This window comes from Cimex lectularius, unplaced genomic scaffold, assembly GCF_000648675.2.
Source record: "Cimex lectularius strain Harlan isolate CLEC.00 unplaced genomic scaffold, Clec_2.1 scaffold2, whole genome shotgun sequence".
Taxonomy (NCBI): Eukaryota; Metazoa; Arthropoda; class Insecta; order Hemiptera; family Cimicidae; genus Cimex; species Cimex lectularius.
In genome coordinates this window covers 6,406,730-6,427,339 of record NW_019394219.1, presented here as the reverse complement: position 1 = coordinate 6,427,339, position 20,610 = coordinate 6,406,730, and the positions used below count along the sequence as shown (strand labels likewise).

The following is a 20,610-nucleotide window of genomic DNA, read 5'->3' as shown; positions in this document are numbered from 1 at the left end:
GAACCATTGACAACCCATATTTACTGGGTAGATACTTTCACCAATAAACCAAAATTGATATAACTTGCAGGATTATACCTTAACATAGATCACATATATAAAAAAATTAATAGAGTATTGTGAATAATGTACAATAAAATTGTTCTTTCGGCAGATTCTAAGGTAATTAAGTCTCAAAATCGTTCATTTCATTTTAACTATCGCCAAAACGGTTTTTACCACTGTTGCCGGTTCCATATGGAAGAACTACTCAGACAAAATCAGAACCTTTCGGAATCGAATGTGCGGATTTTCTAGGTTCTTAAACGGGGAACACACCCGACGCCTGGTCATGTTGCATAATAACCCTGAGGTTGACACCCCGTAGATCCGTCCTGAAGGGCTTCAATTATATAAATAAGCATAAAATTCCATTAAATCCAAGCCTTATAAACAAAACGTAAGCCTTGTATGAACTTGGTCGACAGTCGCCGATTGAAGAAGAAGAGGCCGACACGCGACCCAACTATTAAAGAGAGATAGCGTGCTTAAGCTCCCTTTATCCTATATTAGATTTTCGGACTTTATAGTCGACCATTCCAACGTCACAGAATCCACACTAATTCTGTAAAGAGCCCATTCCACGCTTGAATAAGTCTGAAATTCAAAATAGTGGCACACTTACATGTCATGTAGGTGGTGGTTGGCATCGTCCGCGGCTTCATGAGGCGTCTGTCTTCCACCTTTTTCCTCTGATTCCCGGACTGGATCTGGCCTCTTATCACCTGGGCCTTTTGGACCACCGCGATCTCCTGAACAAAAGAAAAAGAAATAAGTTATAAAAACTGTATGTTATAAAACGAAGATAACATGCAATTTTTGTTGATTTTTATGAAGGGAGATACTCGGACCAAAGAGTAGTCCGATGAAGCTACTTTTTCCACTCTATAAACGAAAATTTTTTGAAGTTAGATGCTTTACAAATGAATATTTCATGAAGGCATCAAAAAGAGTAGAACTCCAATACGGGAAATTTAATTTAGAAGTATCACTTTGTGAGATTTAGTGTAAATGATTTGGTCTGACAGAAACATTTCGGCATTTCGTCGTGTTCAGACGTTGTCCTTGTTATAAGCAGGACCAGACAAATAAACAAAATGCAAGCGAAAGGTACATACACGCCCGAAAAAAAATTGAAATCATGATCTTTCTGTAGTTTACATTGCATTACCACTAAGGTACAATCTACATTTTCAGTTCTTCATAGGCAGTAACACAAAAAAATAAATATAAGTATACCAATGAAAGATATTATAAAATAAATAAAAGACTTCCTCCTAATTATATCAATTAAAAGATTGGAAATAAGCACGAAAAAAGAAAAAAAAACATTTTGTTTAAGCAAAACCTACGAAATATTTTATTAGTTAGTTAAAATGTAATATTTCATGAAGGGATTAACAAAAGATGGAAAAAGATCAATTTTACGCTTAAAGCGAAAATTATGACAAACTTTATAAGTTTGTTTAAAAATGGAATATTCGACCAATTCGTGAAATTGTATTAGAATCTCATACATGAGATTTCTTTTTGATTCTTTATTGTATTCCCAAGTCGCTCAGGGTTATAAACAGGTCGAGGTAAGAAAAGAAAATCCAATGGAAAGGTGACATGCGTTAGAAGAAAAAACCAGTGACTTCATATCTTCCTTTATATACCACGATTTAATCAAATCAATTAATGAACAGGAAAATAACAAGAAAGAAGATATTTTTTTCCTTAGAGCATAATTTAGTTTTTAAGCATTTTAAGTTCGATGCTTTGAGAAGGTAATATTCGTAAAAGAGAGGAAAGTGGGAAAAAGTGATTTAGAATTATCTTATTTTGTGAGATTTCTCCTTCATTCTTGATTATATTCAGAAGTTGCTCGAGGTTATAAGCGGGCCGAGAAACAAAACGAAATTCAAGCCAAAAGTTACACACGTCTGACAGACTAAACCATGGTCGTCATAATCTTTCTGTAATTACTTATTACTTTTTCGTTAATAAATCACGTAATGATGTACATTATTTAAAGAGCTGTTATGTGCCTTACATTTCTAATGTTAAATTAATCAAAACTCTTACTATATCCTGACTACTTTATAATTAAGATAGTGAACAACTTAACAGAAAAGAAAAACCTAGTTTAATCGCAAAACATTGGGAGAACTTCGTGATCCTTGCTGTTTTTCAAATGTCAAATTTCACAATTTTCAACGTCGTTAGTGGTAAATTGAATTGCCAGGTCTATAAGCAGGGTAAGACAAGAAGACAGATCCCAAACCAATGGAGAAACATCGAACAGACAAAGCTAGAGCTATTGCATGTCTTAGATTTGTAAAATACAATTAACAAATCGTATTAAAACAACTTTTATCACAATCAAAATATTGAAAAATTGAATATAAAGAGAGAAAAATCATGTTTAAAGCATAACTAACGACAAAAATAACTGTCCTTTTTCAGTGTTTCGCCACTTCGGCATGCACAGCGATTGGTCTGGGTAATAAGCATTGGTCTGGGTAATAAGCAGGAAGAGGCAAATGCGCTTGACATACATACGAGGAAAACCGAGAACGACAAAACTGAAAGAAATTCTGTTTAAACATAACGACTAGCTTAACTAGACAGAGTTCAGATACGTGTAGTTATTTCATATTAAATATTAACTTCTTGTCAAACGTTCTAATTTACCTCTCAAAAATAAAAGGCTGCTTTACAACACCATAAGCCGATTTGGACTTACGGACTGAAAGTGTGGGAGCCAAACATTCCAACATCCACCGCATTCAAACTGCCCAATCTTTAATATTACGAAAAATATTAAATACTCCATTTTATGTTTCGAACCAAACTACACTAACAGATTTACATATCCCTTTCGTACAAGATGAAATACTACGTTTCCGTTACCGTAAATTTCATAAAAACCTCCCAACTTAAATCAGCACATCAGAAACCTCGCATCCCGACGAATCCCCTCAAACCCTCCCCGCCGACTGAAGAGACAATGGCCGCGAGATCTCCTAAGAAGTGATGGTGATGACAGTGAAAATGTAATGACACACGTATCAATTAAGCAAACAATATTATTGTAACATTGGAGTAATGCCAATGGGTGTTTTCTCCTATCTTGATTTTAATTTTGTATATATTACCTTGCTCACTGTTACTTGTTACCTACTTTAAGGTAGTTGTAATGTACTACAAATTTAAAAAAAATTTTTTTACACAATAAGAATTACATAATCCCTCGAATGAGAGGTAGCGAAATGCAGAAAAGCGCCTGACACACCCAAACAGCAAGAATAGCCGGACTTAGAATAAAGGATCTACTTTTGTTCCAAAGATAAAACAACGGGCTAGCAAGATGACTTGAATAAATAGATCGATACAATTGTTTGAAATATGGAATGGATTTGGAATCCCACGTATCATTATGAGCAGTTGCAGTCCTGTTCATTTAAGCGATCCAACCTACTAAACAGCGGCCTCCCCTTGATCAATTATTGTGTGTTTACGTATCAATTGAACGCCGTGGAAAGACTGGAGGGGAAGAGGACGAGGAGGAAATGACATCATCTTCATGATTATCCGCTGACACAGGCGTCAAACAAATATTTAGCGACAGTTTTTTTCCCCACGAGTGGTCTCGGAAAAACCAGGGTCGTTTCTGCTTCTAGGCACACAAACGGGCGACTGGTTACACTTCGTTCAGTCAATAAATGCCGTTTCATCACGCTGGACGTGTGACGTATCTTTCCGTGGACCTTCATCCTTAAAATAGCCCCCTGCCGGCCGGTTTAATATTTATGAAGATTTAAACTTTGATGATTTGCCAAAAGTAACAAACGATCGGACCCGGTTGATTCGTGCGATCGTGGAAAGGTTTGAAGCCTGTACGGCCTGCAGCTGAATGGTGCATCTACATGCACTACAATCATTATAAATAAATCTAGAATCAATGGTAAAACTTCTGAATATTTAACTTAACCCTACATACAGTACAATACAAGAGGCAAAATATCGAATTACAATTTGAAAGCATAAACATGAACAGTGCGCTGGCTCTTCATCAACTGCACTTGTGATTTATTTTTTCTTCTTACAATGACTAATATCTTGTTATAATCAACCATTAGTTACACATAAAAGTACTTAGACTTTAAAAAAGAAATCACTGCTTTCTGACTTAATCAAAGTTCCTTACAGATATGCTAGAACATACACAAATAATTAATTTCGTAAGGAAAGAAAACTAATTGATTTGATCCTAACTGAATTTAGTATTTCAATTAATTAATCTTTATGTAAGGTATTGGTTGAGATAAAAAGCCAGTGTCACGAGCGGGATTCGAACCCAAGACCTTCGGCTAAATACGCCGCTGTTCTACCGCTTGAGTTATCGTGACTTCGATCCACTTGGACACCAACTTCCCATCTCAACCCCACATTTTGAATTGTCCCTCCTTTTTGCCATTTTTCAATCTAATCCCGCTCGTGGAACTGGCTTTTTTATCTCATCCAATAGCTTGATTAATTGAAAGAGGTTATTTTATTTGGTCAATCGTACCACGAAATTTAATGAATTTAGTTTAGAATCTTAATTTCGCCTTTTCTTGGGAACGATCATTTTGGATTTTTATTTTATTTACCTTCACAGCCCTTATGTTTTTTCCTCCAAAAAGGGAGAAAACAACAGTAAAATACTTAATCTTTTCCCGCAAGTAAAAGCAAATTAAAATTAATACCAAAGAAGACACAGTCAGAAAGCAGTGATTTCTTTTTTAAAGTCTAAGTACTTTTATGTGTAACTAAGTGTTAGACTATTACAAAGAAAATCTGAGAAAATAATAGCAGCGGAATTCTAACAAACCTTTTAATTTTAAAAATATTAATCTAGTTATCTGAACCCATTTTTTTGCCAGATTTCAACTGTAAATGCAGGACGAATCTACTTCTATAATTGCATTTTGGAATCGCGTGCCAGAGAATCAAAATATCCGCAATGAAATGCAGCTGTTCGCTGTCAAATTTAATTTGTTTAGATGCAAATTATTGCACTGGATTTTTATACCTAACAACTATGCCGGCTAAATTCCGTCCGTAGTTGGTATCACACAATTGCTGGGATAAATAGTAATAGTAATGGTAGTGTGGCACTGAGTGGTAGTATGAGTGAGAGAGAAAAAGGGTAAATTTGTGTGGGAGAAGAGAGGGAAAAATGAGAAAAAGCCAGAATTAGAGTGTAAGAAATAAAGATAAAATTGTAATAATTTGTTTGGTTTTTAGAGGCATTTCTATTTTCACCCCTGGCCATATCTTTCAATAAATACATGAAATATAAAAAATATCGGTGTTTAATTGAAAAGGCAGTTACATTTAAAAAAAATCAAAATTTCAAAATGAGTCACTTTTTTGTGGACCAGTGTATATATAAAAACAACGACAATGCATCGGCTAAATTCGAAAAAAAACATGCGAACAACAGGAATGATTAATCAACACTTCCATCACTTCGCAAGGTCCCAAGATATCAATAATAATAAATTATTAATATATAATGAATAATTATGCGATAAATACTAGAATAAATCGATATTTATTCTGTGGGGCGGTGGGTGTAAATTTATTTATTTACGCGCGCCGCGTCCTCTGACTCATAACTTACCGACCGGCAGAAGAGCCACGCAGGGAAGGCGGGACAGATTGCGATGGTCATGACTGGCTGGCAATCTGCCGGCCCTCGTGCAAAGAGCGATGCCACCAGCAGATTAGGAACGAATAACTCATTCTGAAATGGTTGTCAAACATAAAAAACATTCCCTTGACCACTGGGGACCACCGTGCGTTAAACCACGACAGAGCAGATCAATCCACTTTCAGAATAGAGACATGTTGACACACGGCGCAATCGTTTTATTACACTGACCAAATTACCGGTTTTCTGATTATTATTACCAGTTATTAGATTATTATTATTAGGTTATGTTAAAATGGTAACTAAACTGCTCAGAAATGAATAGGGATATTGCCAATTTTTAAGAATTTATTTTCCCTAGCATTTTTGTTTTAGTTTTATTATAAGTTGCATTAAAATTTATCAGGAATTATTGTTTTTCAGTGAAGGAAAATTGAATTTTGGAAAAATCATAAAAGAATAGGTTTTAACTTTTTTTTAACGAGGGTTCGCAACAGCAAAGGTCATTTAAACCCTCAGGGTGCCGGTGTTTTTGAAAAAAAAAAGGTTGTATTCCCAACTTTCCTGGCTCTTCCCCTCCTTCCATGCACATAATTTTCCTAGGTTGCTTTCTTTTCCAGTCCATCCACATTCGTCGTCCTCCTTACATCACCCAATCCCTCCAATTCATCTCCTCACATCACACTCGTAACTCCCGCTCATCCCCAATCGACCTTATCCTTCCACAACATACAACCCATACGTTCGAAAGATCCTTTCTGACCCGAGCCCCTAAACTCTGGAACTCCCTTCCCCTTTATATTCGTCACGTTGCCTCCTTTTCCTCCTTTAAATCCCACATGTATAATCACCTCCTCTCCCTCCAAACAGAGACCTTACTACTTAATATTTGATATTTTTGTTTAATATTCTTGTAATTTTCTCTTCTGGCCTGCCTTACTGGTATTACATTGTGCCAAGATTTCTATCTCATTTTACTTTTAATTTCATAGAAGGAACTTCCTTTATATGTATATTATTCTTAAGGGAATAATAAATGTATTTTTCTTCTTCTTTTTAACCTTGTGCGCTCATTCACACAATGTAATAACAAAATAAATGAATTTGAAAAAATTCTATAAGTACAGTTTTATTCCAAGTACAAACCGAGTGAACTCTAAAGTTAGGCTATTTCCAACCATCCTGGTTAATATACTCTGCCTGACGTGTTTCATCATTTCCATATTCATTCTGTCGTAAAAAAACGCGCCTAGTAGGCAAAAACCACCGAGTATAACCGGACCGAGATGATCAGAAACTACAAGGTTTCGTGACATTTGCAACATATGGCCTTTTATCTTAGATAGACGTTTCATGAGTGATTGTAAAATTTTATCTACTTACAAATGAACAGTGAAAAAGCATATCCCAATAGCTAATTAAAATTAAACTGTTCGAATTCACTCTTCCAATTTGTTTGGTCGTCTGCCATCATCTTGGTACTTGGGACGGTGGTTTGGTACGCATTTAGGCTTTCACCAACCAGTCTCTCACCGTACTATTATAACCCTGACCAATAGCCGATAATAACAAAATGGACAAACGTGTCTGACCACATCAGGCAGACTGGGATGATCAGAAGACCAAACTACAAGTTTATCACCCGATAAAGCTTAACAAGAAATTTAACGATATAATCCTTTGACCTTTCGATATATCAGACCTTATGAATTCCAAGTTTAAACTGCAATAGTTACAAAGCTTTTAAAACAAATTATTCATTGTTCATTTATGCTCAACCTTTAATAATAATTATGTCCTAAGATTATAAGTAAGTCAAGAATTCATCATAGCCTTGAGTCTACGATGTAATAGGAAATAATGACTACTGATTATTTTTAATGAAAAAATATTGTAGAACAATTATAAACATGCCCAATCTTATTATTTAACAAGGTGCGATGAAACGACAAAAACGGTCATTGGCTCTGATTTTCATAAATAAATGCTCAATCTTATTTGACAGAGAGCGATGAAACGACAAAAACGGTCATTGTCGCTGATTTTTTTTCCTTTTATAATAAGCTTTCTCATAATACAAATTATTCCGTCTACAACAAAAATTAAATCAAATGGCCTAGATAACAAAAATAACACGCACACATTTGACGATGCGATTTTTCCTGGGTATGACACGTTTCCCACAAAGGGGTTAAGGCCCTTTCGCGGCGAACGTTGCGACGATCCCGTTTTGTTACACGAACTGCGGACGAAACAAATATCCGACGATTCATCAGTATTCGATAAGGCTACACGTTGTAAATCAGTCGATGGCAAGGGAATTATTTCAGCGTTGCAAGTAAATTAAAAAAAAAAAAAAAGATATACCAAAATCAATACGTGTACTGAAACACATGTTAGGAAATGCGACAGGCGCTTATCAAACCACAACTGGACTTCAGAAGGTGAATTGCCTGAGGTTGCCAGCGCGAGATCCAGCATAACTTAATAACAAAAACTTAAGTTCTTTGCACTCTTCATTGCAGAGGAGAAAAGTCTCATCCGATGTACAATCAAGGTGGTTTTATCTAGTCCCGTCTTTTGGAGTACCCAGTCAATGTGGCTGTCTATTTACTCCCTATAATACCAAATCATATAGTTTTCTTAATAATTCGATGAGTAGGTGGATCATATAACCTAAAGCACACTTACAAATAGTCAACAATTCATCCCATTGTCCATTCTCTCCGCTACCTGATTCACTAATACGCAGGTAAATTTACTAGGTCTACGCAACACAAGAATAACCCCGGAAATCAAGTCACACCAATAAATACGTCCTTTGTCGCAAAAAATCTAACAAAACATGGAAGGTACTCATGGAATATCTCATTTTTTCGATAAGAGGACAATGGTTCAACAATTAACGTTGTAAGGATGGGCAATTTGTCATACCGGATAAATGTGCTCTCTATAAGGAGCCAGCCAATACGTGAAACGGTTTGTTGTGAGGGAGGTTTCGATGTGCACTAAATGGCATAAAATATTACCGGCTACTCTGAGGAGTGTTGTCTTTACAAACTTAACTTGCTACATCTTAATAATGATTATATTCACTCTCACAAGCCATCAAATATAAGACTATGATAATACCGACTTCCTTTAAAAGGAGGACAACTGAATAAAACCAGACTGACAATTGTCACAATTGATGACATACCTTATTGCTCTCTAGAGGAGCCAAGGCTTGACAACTGCCCATTTTGAAGGACAAGTACAAGGCAAAAATTTGATGTCTGAGTGTCAACCATGGACAGTTGAGTAAACACTGTCAACACTTCAAAAAGAAACAGTGAGGTCAATAAATACAAGATTTTCACCATGATGGCCCTCAGTACACGTTCATGCTTATAAATACAAGCACGAAAAAGCTTCTAATGTAAGGCGTTGAATAGTACAATCTCCAACAAAAAGAGAGAACTTTGGATCAACAAACCCACCGAAGACTATTCAGATTTCTCACATCTGATAGCACACCTTCTCGCTTTCTGTAAGGAGCCAATACGTGAAACTATCTCACCGAAGACTATTCAGATTTCTCACATCTGATAGCACAACTTCTTGCTTTCTGTAAGGAGCCAATATGTGAAAATATCTATTCTGAAAGATGCTTCAATCTGCAGGAAGCCTAATCTTCTCTTCCCAAATACACCGGACAATATTTATCTTACTTAATTACCATTAATCCACATATTCATGTTTATGATTACATTCACTCTCACAAAACATCGAATATAAGACTAGGAAAATACCGGTTTCTTATAAAAAGAAGGGCAATTGACCAAAACCCACGGATTGACATGGTCACATTTGATGACACACCTTCTTGCTTTCTATAAGGAGCCAAGGCTTGTCAACTTTCCATTATGAAGGACGTGCAGGAGGAAGGATTATGAAGGATCGTGCAGTACAAGTACAAGGCCCAAAATTATAGGTCCGAAGGTCCAAACGGCGAATGGCCTATTCTAAGGTCATCTCTCCTGCAGTTCACCGATTTCCATTAGCATTTTTTCTTAAATCAAGTGTTTTTTGCCGATACGGTCTCCAGATAACGCCAAATAATTTTACAGAAATAAAACGTCGATCTGACCTTAAAAGACCTGCTTCCGTGTATCAACCGAATCCTCTCAAACAGTCCACACGATACCGCTTGGATAACAAGCGGATCGTGGTTTTTACCCGCCCGTGGGTCAAGAATGTTGAGAAGTTAACGAGTACGTGACGACCAACTAGAGAGGTGAGCCGGGACAAATAAAATGTTCCTTTGTCGATAGGAAAACTGGTTTCTGGAATGCAGGATGGAACATGGCGAAACGACATCTCAAAACAGAAATATTCGATTCCCGAGAATCAACATCTAAGTTTCAACAGTGCAGAATTTCAATAAATGAAATAAATATAATAACTACTAAGAAAAGTATAGATTGAATTGTTTGGAAACTAAAGCCAAAATTATTTATATTCTATAGCAACAACAGTGTGTTTAATTATTGTTTTTTGTAATCGAATGTGAAAATATAAATTTTAACATTTATAACATTGAACATTAACTATAACTGATTAGTCAATTTATGAGATAAAATCTGTCATTAATTTTTTTTTCGCACAATCAGTGAATGTTTAATCATATCTGTCAACATTGTTAATTATCGAATGGAACAGATTACATCCTTAATTACTCCCTTGGGTATATACAATTATGCAGCCTTGTATGTTGCAAATTGAATATTTGCACAATTCTGACCGTGACGAATAGTTCAACTTCATCATAAAAGATCCCAAAAAAAGCGGCATATCGTTCATTTTTTCGAAGCTAATATGGAGCAAATAACAAACTGGATTACTTCGAAACGGAACAATAGTCGACTGTTTACAATAGGAATTGGGTTGAACAAGATTGAACGATATAAACGTGCGTTATCGAATTATAATTAGAAACTCTCCGTTGGCCGACGGGGGTGGAGGCCCAAAAGGAAACCGCGGATCAGCGATGTAGAGTTGCTCCGACTGGATTTTCCTTCCAGATAACGTGCAACGCGTTGAGCTGATCAACATCTGCCAGTGCGATCCCTCTTTTCCTTTTCCCCTGGGTTTTAAAACTGGATCGCATTTCTTCCCAACGGGGCCATGTGGAACCGTCCCGCAGGTTTTTATATAGCTTTCAGGTGTCAGACGCTTCCTCTTTCAGTAACAGCGTAAAACAGGAATAACGCCCTTTAACTCTTGAATGCCTGTTTGGATTTCGGTACACAATCAACGACTGGGAGGTTTCTTACGTTCACACAGACATATCGAAATATCAGAATATCCGCAAATGGAAGAAAAGAAAATGTACAGAACATCGATGAGCCTTCAATACTCCTCACCCATAATGGACATTAATAATTATCTTATCTTTATTTATGCCGCTATCTTCGACTTGAGAGTTGTAAAATATTGAATTGGTTTGTAAATTTGACATAGAATAACTACGTGATCTTAATGTACAATTAACAAGAAACGGATTCATATATAGCATTTTCCAGTAAAATGGAACTTTTTTTCAAACAAATGAAACCTTTTCCCAAGCAAATCAAACCTTTTTCACACAATTGAAACTTTTTTTCAAGCAAATAAAACCTTTTCCCAAGCAAATGAAACCTTTTTCAAACAATTGAAACTTTTTTCAAGCAAATGAAACCTTTTTTCAAGCAAATGAAACCTTTTTTCAAGCAGATGAAACCTTACTTCAAGGAAACGAAATCCAAAAATTAGGGTGTTTTATAAAAAGGCAATAGTAATTAAAATGTTGGTAATGTATACATTTTTGTGGCAAGAAAGAAGTATAAATTACAAACATTTTAATTAAATTTGCCTTTTTATAAAATACCATAATTATAGGATTTCATTTGCTTGAAGTAAGGTTTCATTTGCTTGGGAAAAGGTTTCATTTTCCTGGATAAACGTTTCATTTGCTTGGAACAAGTTTCAATTGCTAGAAAAAGGTTTTCGGTTTTTTTGAAAAAAGGATTCATTTGTTTGAAAAAAGTTTCATTTGACTAGAAAATGCGATACGTATTTCAGTTTGATCTGCTTCGTGTATTTATAGAATTTATTTTTGAGATCTACGGAGTGATGAATCTATATTTTTTTATTTATTACATTTAGTTTAGCGTTTAATGGCGTACAGAGGTAGTTGGATTCTTGCAGAAATCATACTAATTTATAATATTTAGTCTTACAAGTATTTAATTATAATAGACATTTCTATATTGTGAAAATAGTAGTTTTATAGTAAATTATAATATTAACAATAATGGCTATATTTATAACTATAATGATAACAAAAATATCAATTGTAAGGATGAAAACAAAAGAAGTAATAATTTTAATAACAATAATAATAGTAATAATACTGGTTCACGTAAATTTAGTAGAACGAATTAAAGTAATGAATAATCGCACTTACAAATTGTAATGAAAATAAACATAAAAGTACAATTTCAATTAATTTTTTTTTTTTTCGAGGGTTCGCAACAGCAGAGGTTATATCAACCCTCGCGGGGTGCTGGTGTTTTTGAAAAAAAAGCCCATTTGTAAGTATGTCGAGTTCGAATGCAGGGCCGCTGGGTTCGAACCAGGACCTTCACCTTACAGTGGGTGAGCGCCGTGTCAACCCCTAAACCGTTGCGGCCACCGACGCCCCCTTCAATTAATTATTCTTTTTATGTAAGATCTAGATGAAATCACGATAGCTCAAGTGGTTTGCGGAAGGTCGTAGGTTCGAATCCCGCTCGTGACACTAACTTTTTCAACTTAACCAAGACTTTACATAAAAAGAATGATTAAATGAAATAAGTAATTTGGTAAATTAGACCACTAAACATAAATGGATCAATATATATTATCAATAAATATTAATATTCTACGACGATTTAAGTGGCAAGCAAACATAACTAAATGTACAAATTAGTGTAATATAATTTTTGTACAATAAAATGGATGGTTTGCAATCGATAATTTAATATTACTCTTTACGAATTTGTAGGTTTTCCAATAAGAGAATTTTAAATTTAAATTTTAAATTTAAATAAGAGAATTTAGAATAAAAGAATTTTATATCTTAACAACTTTTGGAGAGTATTTTAAGATTCAAGGCAGGTCTTTGCTTCGCCCAGCTTATAACCTGGACAACTACCGAATCATCATCATACGATTCGGCTTTTGACGGATTAAGTTAATACCTCACCCAACTTTTAACCAGGACAAATGCTGAGGGTAGTAAAATGCTGAAAAGCCGTCAGGCTGACACTAAAAAGGAAAACAGCCCTACTTATAAAACCCTTACCAACGAATTATTCCTAAAATGTCATTTGTCACCTCTGATAGACGAAATTGGAAAACGATCGAGCTTATCAATTTTTTCTTATCTTTAAAAAGGCAATTATAAAACCTAAACAAAAAATTTAATATGTTCATTGGGTTGTTTTGACTAACACTGTTCGGTAAAATTTCTCCATATAGTTTGCGGGGTGATGAATCAATAGTTTCAGGCATGATAGCGAAATCCCGAAAACTTTGTTTTGTCAAGCAGCAGCGTATTAGATATATTCAATAGAGTAATGTCAAGCTTTATATGTGAGAATTATTTTTTAGATCTGGGGGTGATGAACCTATAATTAGGTTCTTTTTGATCATCTCGGTCCGCCTATCTTCGCTAAGCCTGTCAAAAGCGTTCTGCTATTTCGTCACATTCAATTTTTTTCATTCTTAGTCGTTTACTTTGCTATTTTGAGAACACCCACATTTAGCCAAATAGTTTTAACCGTTTAAATTGTCATGCCTAGCCCTGTTTAAAACCCGGCAAATAAACGTATTAGATAATATCAGCGATGAGAGGTAAATTGGAACGAAAAAGAAACGATCAAACAACAGATTAATTATTGTTTTCTATCTTAATAAACCCATATAGAAAATAAGTAATTAATGGACACAACAAAAATCAATAGAACAAAAATTCTTCCCCTGCCATTTAATATCTGCCAATATGCAGGCAGCATTATAATAAAAAGAGAAAATTTCCCGAGGAAAATATGAATTTAAGTTACAAACAGTATCAACTCGAGCAATCTAATCGACAAAATTAATAACTGTCGGAGGCATCAGAGGATTTGAAAAGCGATCAATCACTTTTTTTTAAAGGTAATCAATTATCTGTATTTACAAAAAGTGCATTGTGGCTCTAAAACTGACCACTTTTTGATAAAGTGATGCGTATAAGTTATCTTTAAAAAAAACTTTATCTCGCTCCAACTAGTAATCAAATATAATCAAATCCTTAAAAAAAATCAAATAATTACAACTCATGCATTTGCCACATGAAAAAGAATGCGATATTAAATATTAAAAAACTTGTGCTAAAATAATAATAATAATAATAATAGGGACATTTTGCATAACGTTAGCGTCAACGGTAACGCTATATTCATTGAAGTGCGCATGCGCAGATTTAACGGAACGCTATCTGAAGTAATGTCCTACGTTACTTGTCTTAGAATAGAATGCTTGTTAACTGGTGAATGAAGTCAATAAAGTAGTTTTTTGTTGGATATCGTTCAATTTAACAAAATAATGTTATGTAAGTATGTAAAAATAAATAAAATTGCTTCTTTTACAATTAGTACAAATTTTCACGAATCCCGAGAATTTGGTGTTCCAACATTAAAATATTTAGCTATTTTATTTACATGCAAGCAGGAATGCTAAGCAATTGCGTAAAACATTCCCTTTGGCCTTAACACAACTTAAAAGATGAAAATTCTAAAAGCCAGGTATAGAATGTGGTTATAGTGAATACATGGTTAACTAACTGCACTGTAATATTTTAGTTTTTCCTGCTAAGCAAAAGGCTACTTTTTTTTATACTTTTCGTCCTCAATATTTAAACTGAAACTTGCCCCGAATCGGCCGGTAATTAATGTTTACTTTGTACGTTAGACCGTCTACAACCATCAGTTCCTCGGGATCTGACAAACTATCGTCAGCAATCAAGAGAAAATCATTAACGATGCCTTTGAAGATATGACTATAAACTTTACTACTACTAACTCCCCAGGAAATTTAGCGTTAGCTGCAACGCTATTGGAATATAACGGTGACCTTGAAATAGCGGGAACGTTATGCAAAATTACCAATTAATTAATTACGTACTAATAATCGAAAACCTACTAAGGCCATTATTATTTGAACCAAAACTAAATATGTATAAAAAAACATTTCTTCACTAGACATAGGAGAATGACAAAACACATAAATTAAACAATATTGTACTTGTTTAATTAGTGGCACGTGGATGAATGCTCACATTTCCTTTATAAGTTCATTTTTTTGCAACAAGCATTAGTAAATTGCGCGTAATTGTGGTGTTCACGACATTATGCGTCGTCGGAGAGTTAAACCCAACAATAACGTTCTGATTACATTGTATCATTCCAACGGCGGTAAACAATCTAAAATAAATTCTCAAAAGGTGTTTTTCTTTTCTTTTCTTTTTTCTTAATCGCCCAACCCGGATTTTCAGACGGGCTAAACAAAAGGTTGGATATTGTTATTCAAGTCTCTTGCGTTAAACTTCCGGTTATCTTTGGCCTGGCACCCGACGTGAAAGAAGAGTGAGCCTGTGGGCGTTGTTTTAAAACAGAAGTCCGTGCCCAAGGCGAGTCACTAAGCACGGTTTCTAAATAGACGAACAAACATGAATTTGGATTATTTGAACGGAACTCTGGCTAAAAAACAACTTAGCGTGTCAATTTACAACCTCTGCGCCTGTGTTCGGACACCCATTGACGACGAAGAAGGAGAAAACTGCGATTTTATTGCAACACCACCCATTTATAAAGTGAAGATTAATTAATCAAGAAAAAAACTTAACTTCCAATAACTTAATCCAATGCGTTTTCTTTATATTAAAGGAAAAAATCAGTAATAAACCTTGTTACACATAACAGTGGTGCGTTTGTTTTCAGTTGCCTCGCCCTGCTTATTCCAGACCAATCTTCTCAAACACACGAAAAGCCAAGTTCATGGATCAAAACCAACATTTACGAAAGTGTTGCTTATTGAGATCTTTAGATAGGCCGTTCCGATAATCCTGACCTGCCCATCCTCGCTGATTAGCCCATCATCAATAATACCAACACAACGAGAAAAGGATGATCAAAAAACAATCTGACTAGAAGTGCAGTTTATTTTTTATTTTATTTTCATTTTAAGGCGTAAATTTGTTTTAGCTATTATTTTGTATTTTAATTTATTGTAACGTAGCTAGAAATAACATTTAAAAAGTGGCCTTCCTGCTTTGGTGCTGTCGGAAGGTCATCCATACCACAAGGTTTTCGTTCTTAATTTTTCCCTCGGTACAAGATCAAATCAGCAATTCCGTTCAATTAAGTTTACCGAGAGGAAAAACACTGTTTATAAACTAGGTAGGATTTCTCCAAGGAGATCTAGTCGGATAGAGATTGAATTCGATCATTTATTAATTAACCAACAACAGGTAAAATCGGCAAATAATAATAATAAAGAATACCGGAAGTTTGAGATAACACTGTTGAATGAATGTACGGCAAATTTTTTAACTTAATTTATTTAAAACCGCATTCCTAACCGAGTGTTCACGATGTCGTAAAACAAAACTTCGTTTACTGTATTTCCTCTATTTAACGAGAAAGGATATTTTGGGATTTTCGCGGAAACAGTCAAACCGTGTGGGATAATATATGGCCCATCGATAATTGCATCCTGTGGTAGTTAAAACACAAGCTTCTCGCCTGTTGTTTCAGGAACAAACGGAATTGTTGTCCGAGACCCAATGGAACGCAATCCTTTTGTATTGTCATTCATGGAGAAAAAATGACAGTACAGTGAATTCTAATCATTTCAATGGCTCGCCTCTTAGATATTACGTTAGAGCGCAAAAGGAACGACAAAATCAAGGACTTAATAGAAAACATCTCAGATAGCAATAATCCGAGGTTAGCGTTATTGAAAATCAACAATAGGATAGCTAACAGAAAAAGTTATCCAGATTTGTTTTAACAGTATATGGGATAATGAAGCTTAGTCGTCGTACCAGATCATCCTGGTTCTCTATCATCGGTTTTGTCTTATTGACGGGATTCCACTTTTACTTGGATGGCCGTTGTATCGCCTAACACTACTTATATCCCGAAAAAACCTAGCGAAATGCCTAAAACTGCTGATTTCACATCACAAGCAGTAGCACACTCGTTACACATAATTAAAAGAAGAATGGTAATCTTTATTTGTGAAAAATTTTTCTTTAGGTCAACACATTCATCTTATTAGGTTCGATTCTGGTTACCTTGGTCTGCCTATCCTCGCTACGTCTGTCATATACGTTAGACATTTCGCCATATTCAGTTGTGAATTTGTGTAGGTTTTCTCTGAGTCATTTTCTTTTCGCTTTTGTGAACACCCACATAAATAAAAATACTGAATGTCACGTTTTATAAATCTGATCAAACGCTGACGGCGAAAAAAGACAAAGACAACCCCGAGGCACCCCGCACACCCCTTTACCACTTCACCTTCCGTAAAAAGCACGTGAGACACAAAATAAGCGAGAACAGACGGGGCAGAATGATTGGGAAAAAAGGCAGGCAAAAGAAAAAGTTTAAAACTTCATTTACGGGTAATTTTCGTAATACATCAACCCCAAACCTCCCTAGTAAACTAATTATTAACTACAGCTATTAAACGTATCAATTAAAAGAAGAAAAAATCAGGTTTTCAGGCTGTTTTATTTAATTCAGCTATACATAGAAATATATTCTAGGATTTATTCTGAAGATCTGTATGGTGATGAACCTGTTTGGTCGTTTCGAAAAATTTTTGGCACGGGGTCATACCATTTAGTTACAAAACGACTAGAAATCAAAACAGTGTCGTTTGGACGGCAGAAAAGGTTAAGGCAATTTGCCAACTTCAGTGCTGGGTTTGTTATTTGTTGCCCCACCCTACTTATAACCCCAACCACCAGCTGAAACGCACATGACCAACGAATATTATCGTAAACGACCGAACCAATCATTTTTCCTTTACTCTGTCGTTTCCGACCTTTCTTTCCTAAGAAATATCTCTGACTCATCAACACCAAACACTCCAGGTAATCAATAACAATTTTTTACCTAATTAGTTACAAATTAAACACATTAAGAAAATTAACTGCTTTGCTGAATCACTAGTCGAGTGCAAAAATTATACATTTCAAAGTCATATGTAAATTTATCATTTTATTGCATTAATTATTAATTTTGTGCCTTTCAGTGCAAAATCATATATATCAAAATCATATGTTAACTAACCGTTTTATTGCATTAATTATTAATTTTGTGTATGTCCAAAAAACGACAAACAATAAATTTGGAATAAGCAAAAAAGGTTCGTTTACAAAGGAATGCTTGCCTAATCAGGAAACAGCCGACGTGATGTACATATTTGACAAATCCATTTCAAACAGGCCAAACTCTTATGTTTTTAAAGCATGAAATCACTATGCAAATTCAAAGAAAAAAGTTTGATTAACAATGACCACTTTTCTCGAAAAAAAAAAGCATCGTGTTTATACTACAGAAGTGGGCGAGAAGTTTTCCTTGACACACATCCCTTGCCTACAGAACGTAACGTGGAAATATGTTAGGTTAAACTTGTTGGCAATTTTTGCAAAACCCAATAAAACGCCCATTAAAACCGTTAATTAGGCGGTTTGTAAATCTCCACGGAGATGTGTCTTATAAAGAAGAATTTATTTTTATTTTTTAAACTTCGATGGGGGAAAAAGTGAAAGTTCAATTTAATTTATGTTAATCGGCTGTCGATTTCGAAGATAATCAAACATGAATCCATTTGTTGCACGTTTTATGGTAAGCAATAAATATTTCAGCTTATCAAAATCTTCTCCACTCGAAGTTATGCACTTGCATATTTTAAATTTATGCAGTAAAAATCGAACGGTATGAAATAGCCGACTATTTTTAAAGCTTTTTAGCATGTTTTACCAATTTTTTAGCAAGAACAAACCATTTTATATATATATCACCAGGACCAGTTATTTAAGACTGTAACTAGTTCCAATTACATAGTGAAGCGCATTAAATCAATTAAATTCAAAATTACATTAATATATCCAGTGAAATACCCTATTAATTATGTTTTATTACTCTCAATTTCAAGGATATTTGACTCAACGAAATGCATCACGACGAGTTAGGTAAGGTGCGCTAACTTAGAGATCTTCTTCCCCTTGTACTTCCATTTAGGTGCGAGCAAGAGGTAAACTGGTTCTTCAGGATCTGTATAAATGAAAGTCGGACCGATGAATAAATGCGGAAATATTTCTGAATCGATTAAATGCAGTGATTAAATGACCTTGGGTTAAAAAAAGGCACTTTTGCAAACTCGTTTTGATACGACTGAACGTTGCCTCAAGTGGCCGAGGCAGGTTTATTACGGGTTGGACATACCTCGATTACCTCGTTCCGAATCTTCCTCTGGTTCTTCTAAAACGAAATGGTGCGGAAGTGCGGCAAGCCAGGAAGGAGGCCTGGAGTTTGGTCTCGAATTTGGCGGCGAAGGACCCGGCGACTCGCGAGGAGTGTCTGCCTCGTCTGTCGGAGAATCCGAGCCCTTTTTACCACCGAAGAGCTGTGGGTTAAAAGCCACGAATTCCCAGTTGCAAGCAGGCTTTGTATCGGTACCGACCGAGGAACCGTTCGTGCCTCCTTTGGCAAGGGCGTACTTCCTCTTCCATTTCTTCGTCCTGAACGAAGACATGCGGAAGGTGTTCTCCGGCGCGGTGAACCACATATTAACAACTGACACCAAAGCACTTCGACCGAATGCACATGGCCCGCGAACGAACAAGAACTTTTCACGATCCTACGACGAAACTCAGTCAACTGGCAGGCTCATTGGGACCGAGAACCCGAGAACCTTTAGAGGGGGAAGGGGCCGAGTGGGGCCTCACTACAGAATTAGCCACGTACTCCTCATAGTGGGAGGCTCCCCCACAATTCGGCCTCTACACCTACCACACCAAGTACAAACACAAACCACAAAACCTAGAACTGCATCAGCAACACAACTTCGGTTGACAATAATTTCATTAACACCTAAAGGGTAAATACGTTTCGCACATCCTACAGTATATTGTGTTTGGCTTCAATGGACCAATAGAGATATACATTTAATTTATAACAAAAGCACACACTAAAACAAAGAAATTTTTAAGAATATACAACCATGCGTGAAAACCGACTGTAAACCATCAATTTAAAAAAACCGTATTTTTATATGAAATGCTTGTGTCGTGTCAGAATTGATAGCAAACCGCTTCAAATCATGTGTATTTCATTTTAATTGAGACATTATTTGACATAAATGACAACCAAGTTCTGTTTAAAGACATCTTTTTGGTGGAAACTTTCAAAGCAAGAAGTTTAATCGGATTAAATTTCAGTGTAAGAGTCCCTCCAATATATTCCTTTACCATCTGGATCCATATGCACTTAAATGAAGGCTCTAAACAACTCAATTTTCCTACCCTACTAAACATTATAATCTTTTTGTTTCTTAGTGGCCTGTTGTTTCATAGTTTGTTCAAGTCGCGAGGAGCGGTCAAGAATGGAGTAGTTTTGAAAAACGCCACAAAACAAATATGACACCACAAGAATAGCACCACACTTTCTGCCCTGAAGATGACCCGAATAAAGGACGAAACGTTGGCAAAAAATGAATATGGCATTTTTCTCAAATACCTCATTCTGGACCGCTCCTCACGACTTCTCAAC

General features: G+C 35.5%; 1 protein-coding gene across 8 annotated transcripts in view; it reads right to left on the bottom strand.

Annotated features, from left to right (window-relative positions):
• Positions 1-20,610, bottom strand: part of LOC106666708 (rho guanine nucleotide exchange factor 11) — a 237,147-nt gene that overhangs the window by 104,733 nt on the left and 111,804 nt on the right. For all 8 annotated transcript variants that reach the window (XM_014394066.2, XM_014394068.2, XM_014394070.2 and 5 more), the window contains one exon: positions 665-791. In XM_014394066.2, the coding sequence (XP_014249552.1) occupies positions 665-791 (127 nt within the window). The remainder of the gene's footprint in view (positions 1-664; positions 792-20,610) is intronic.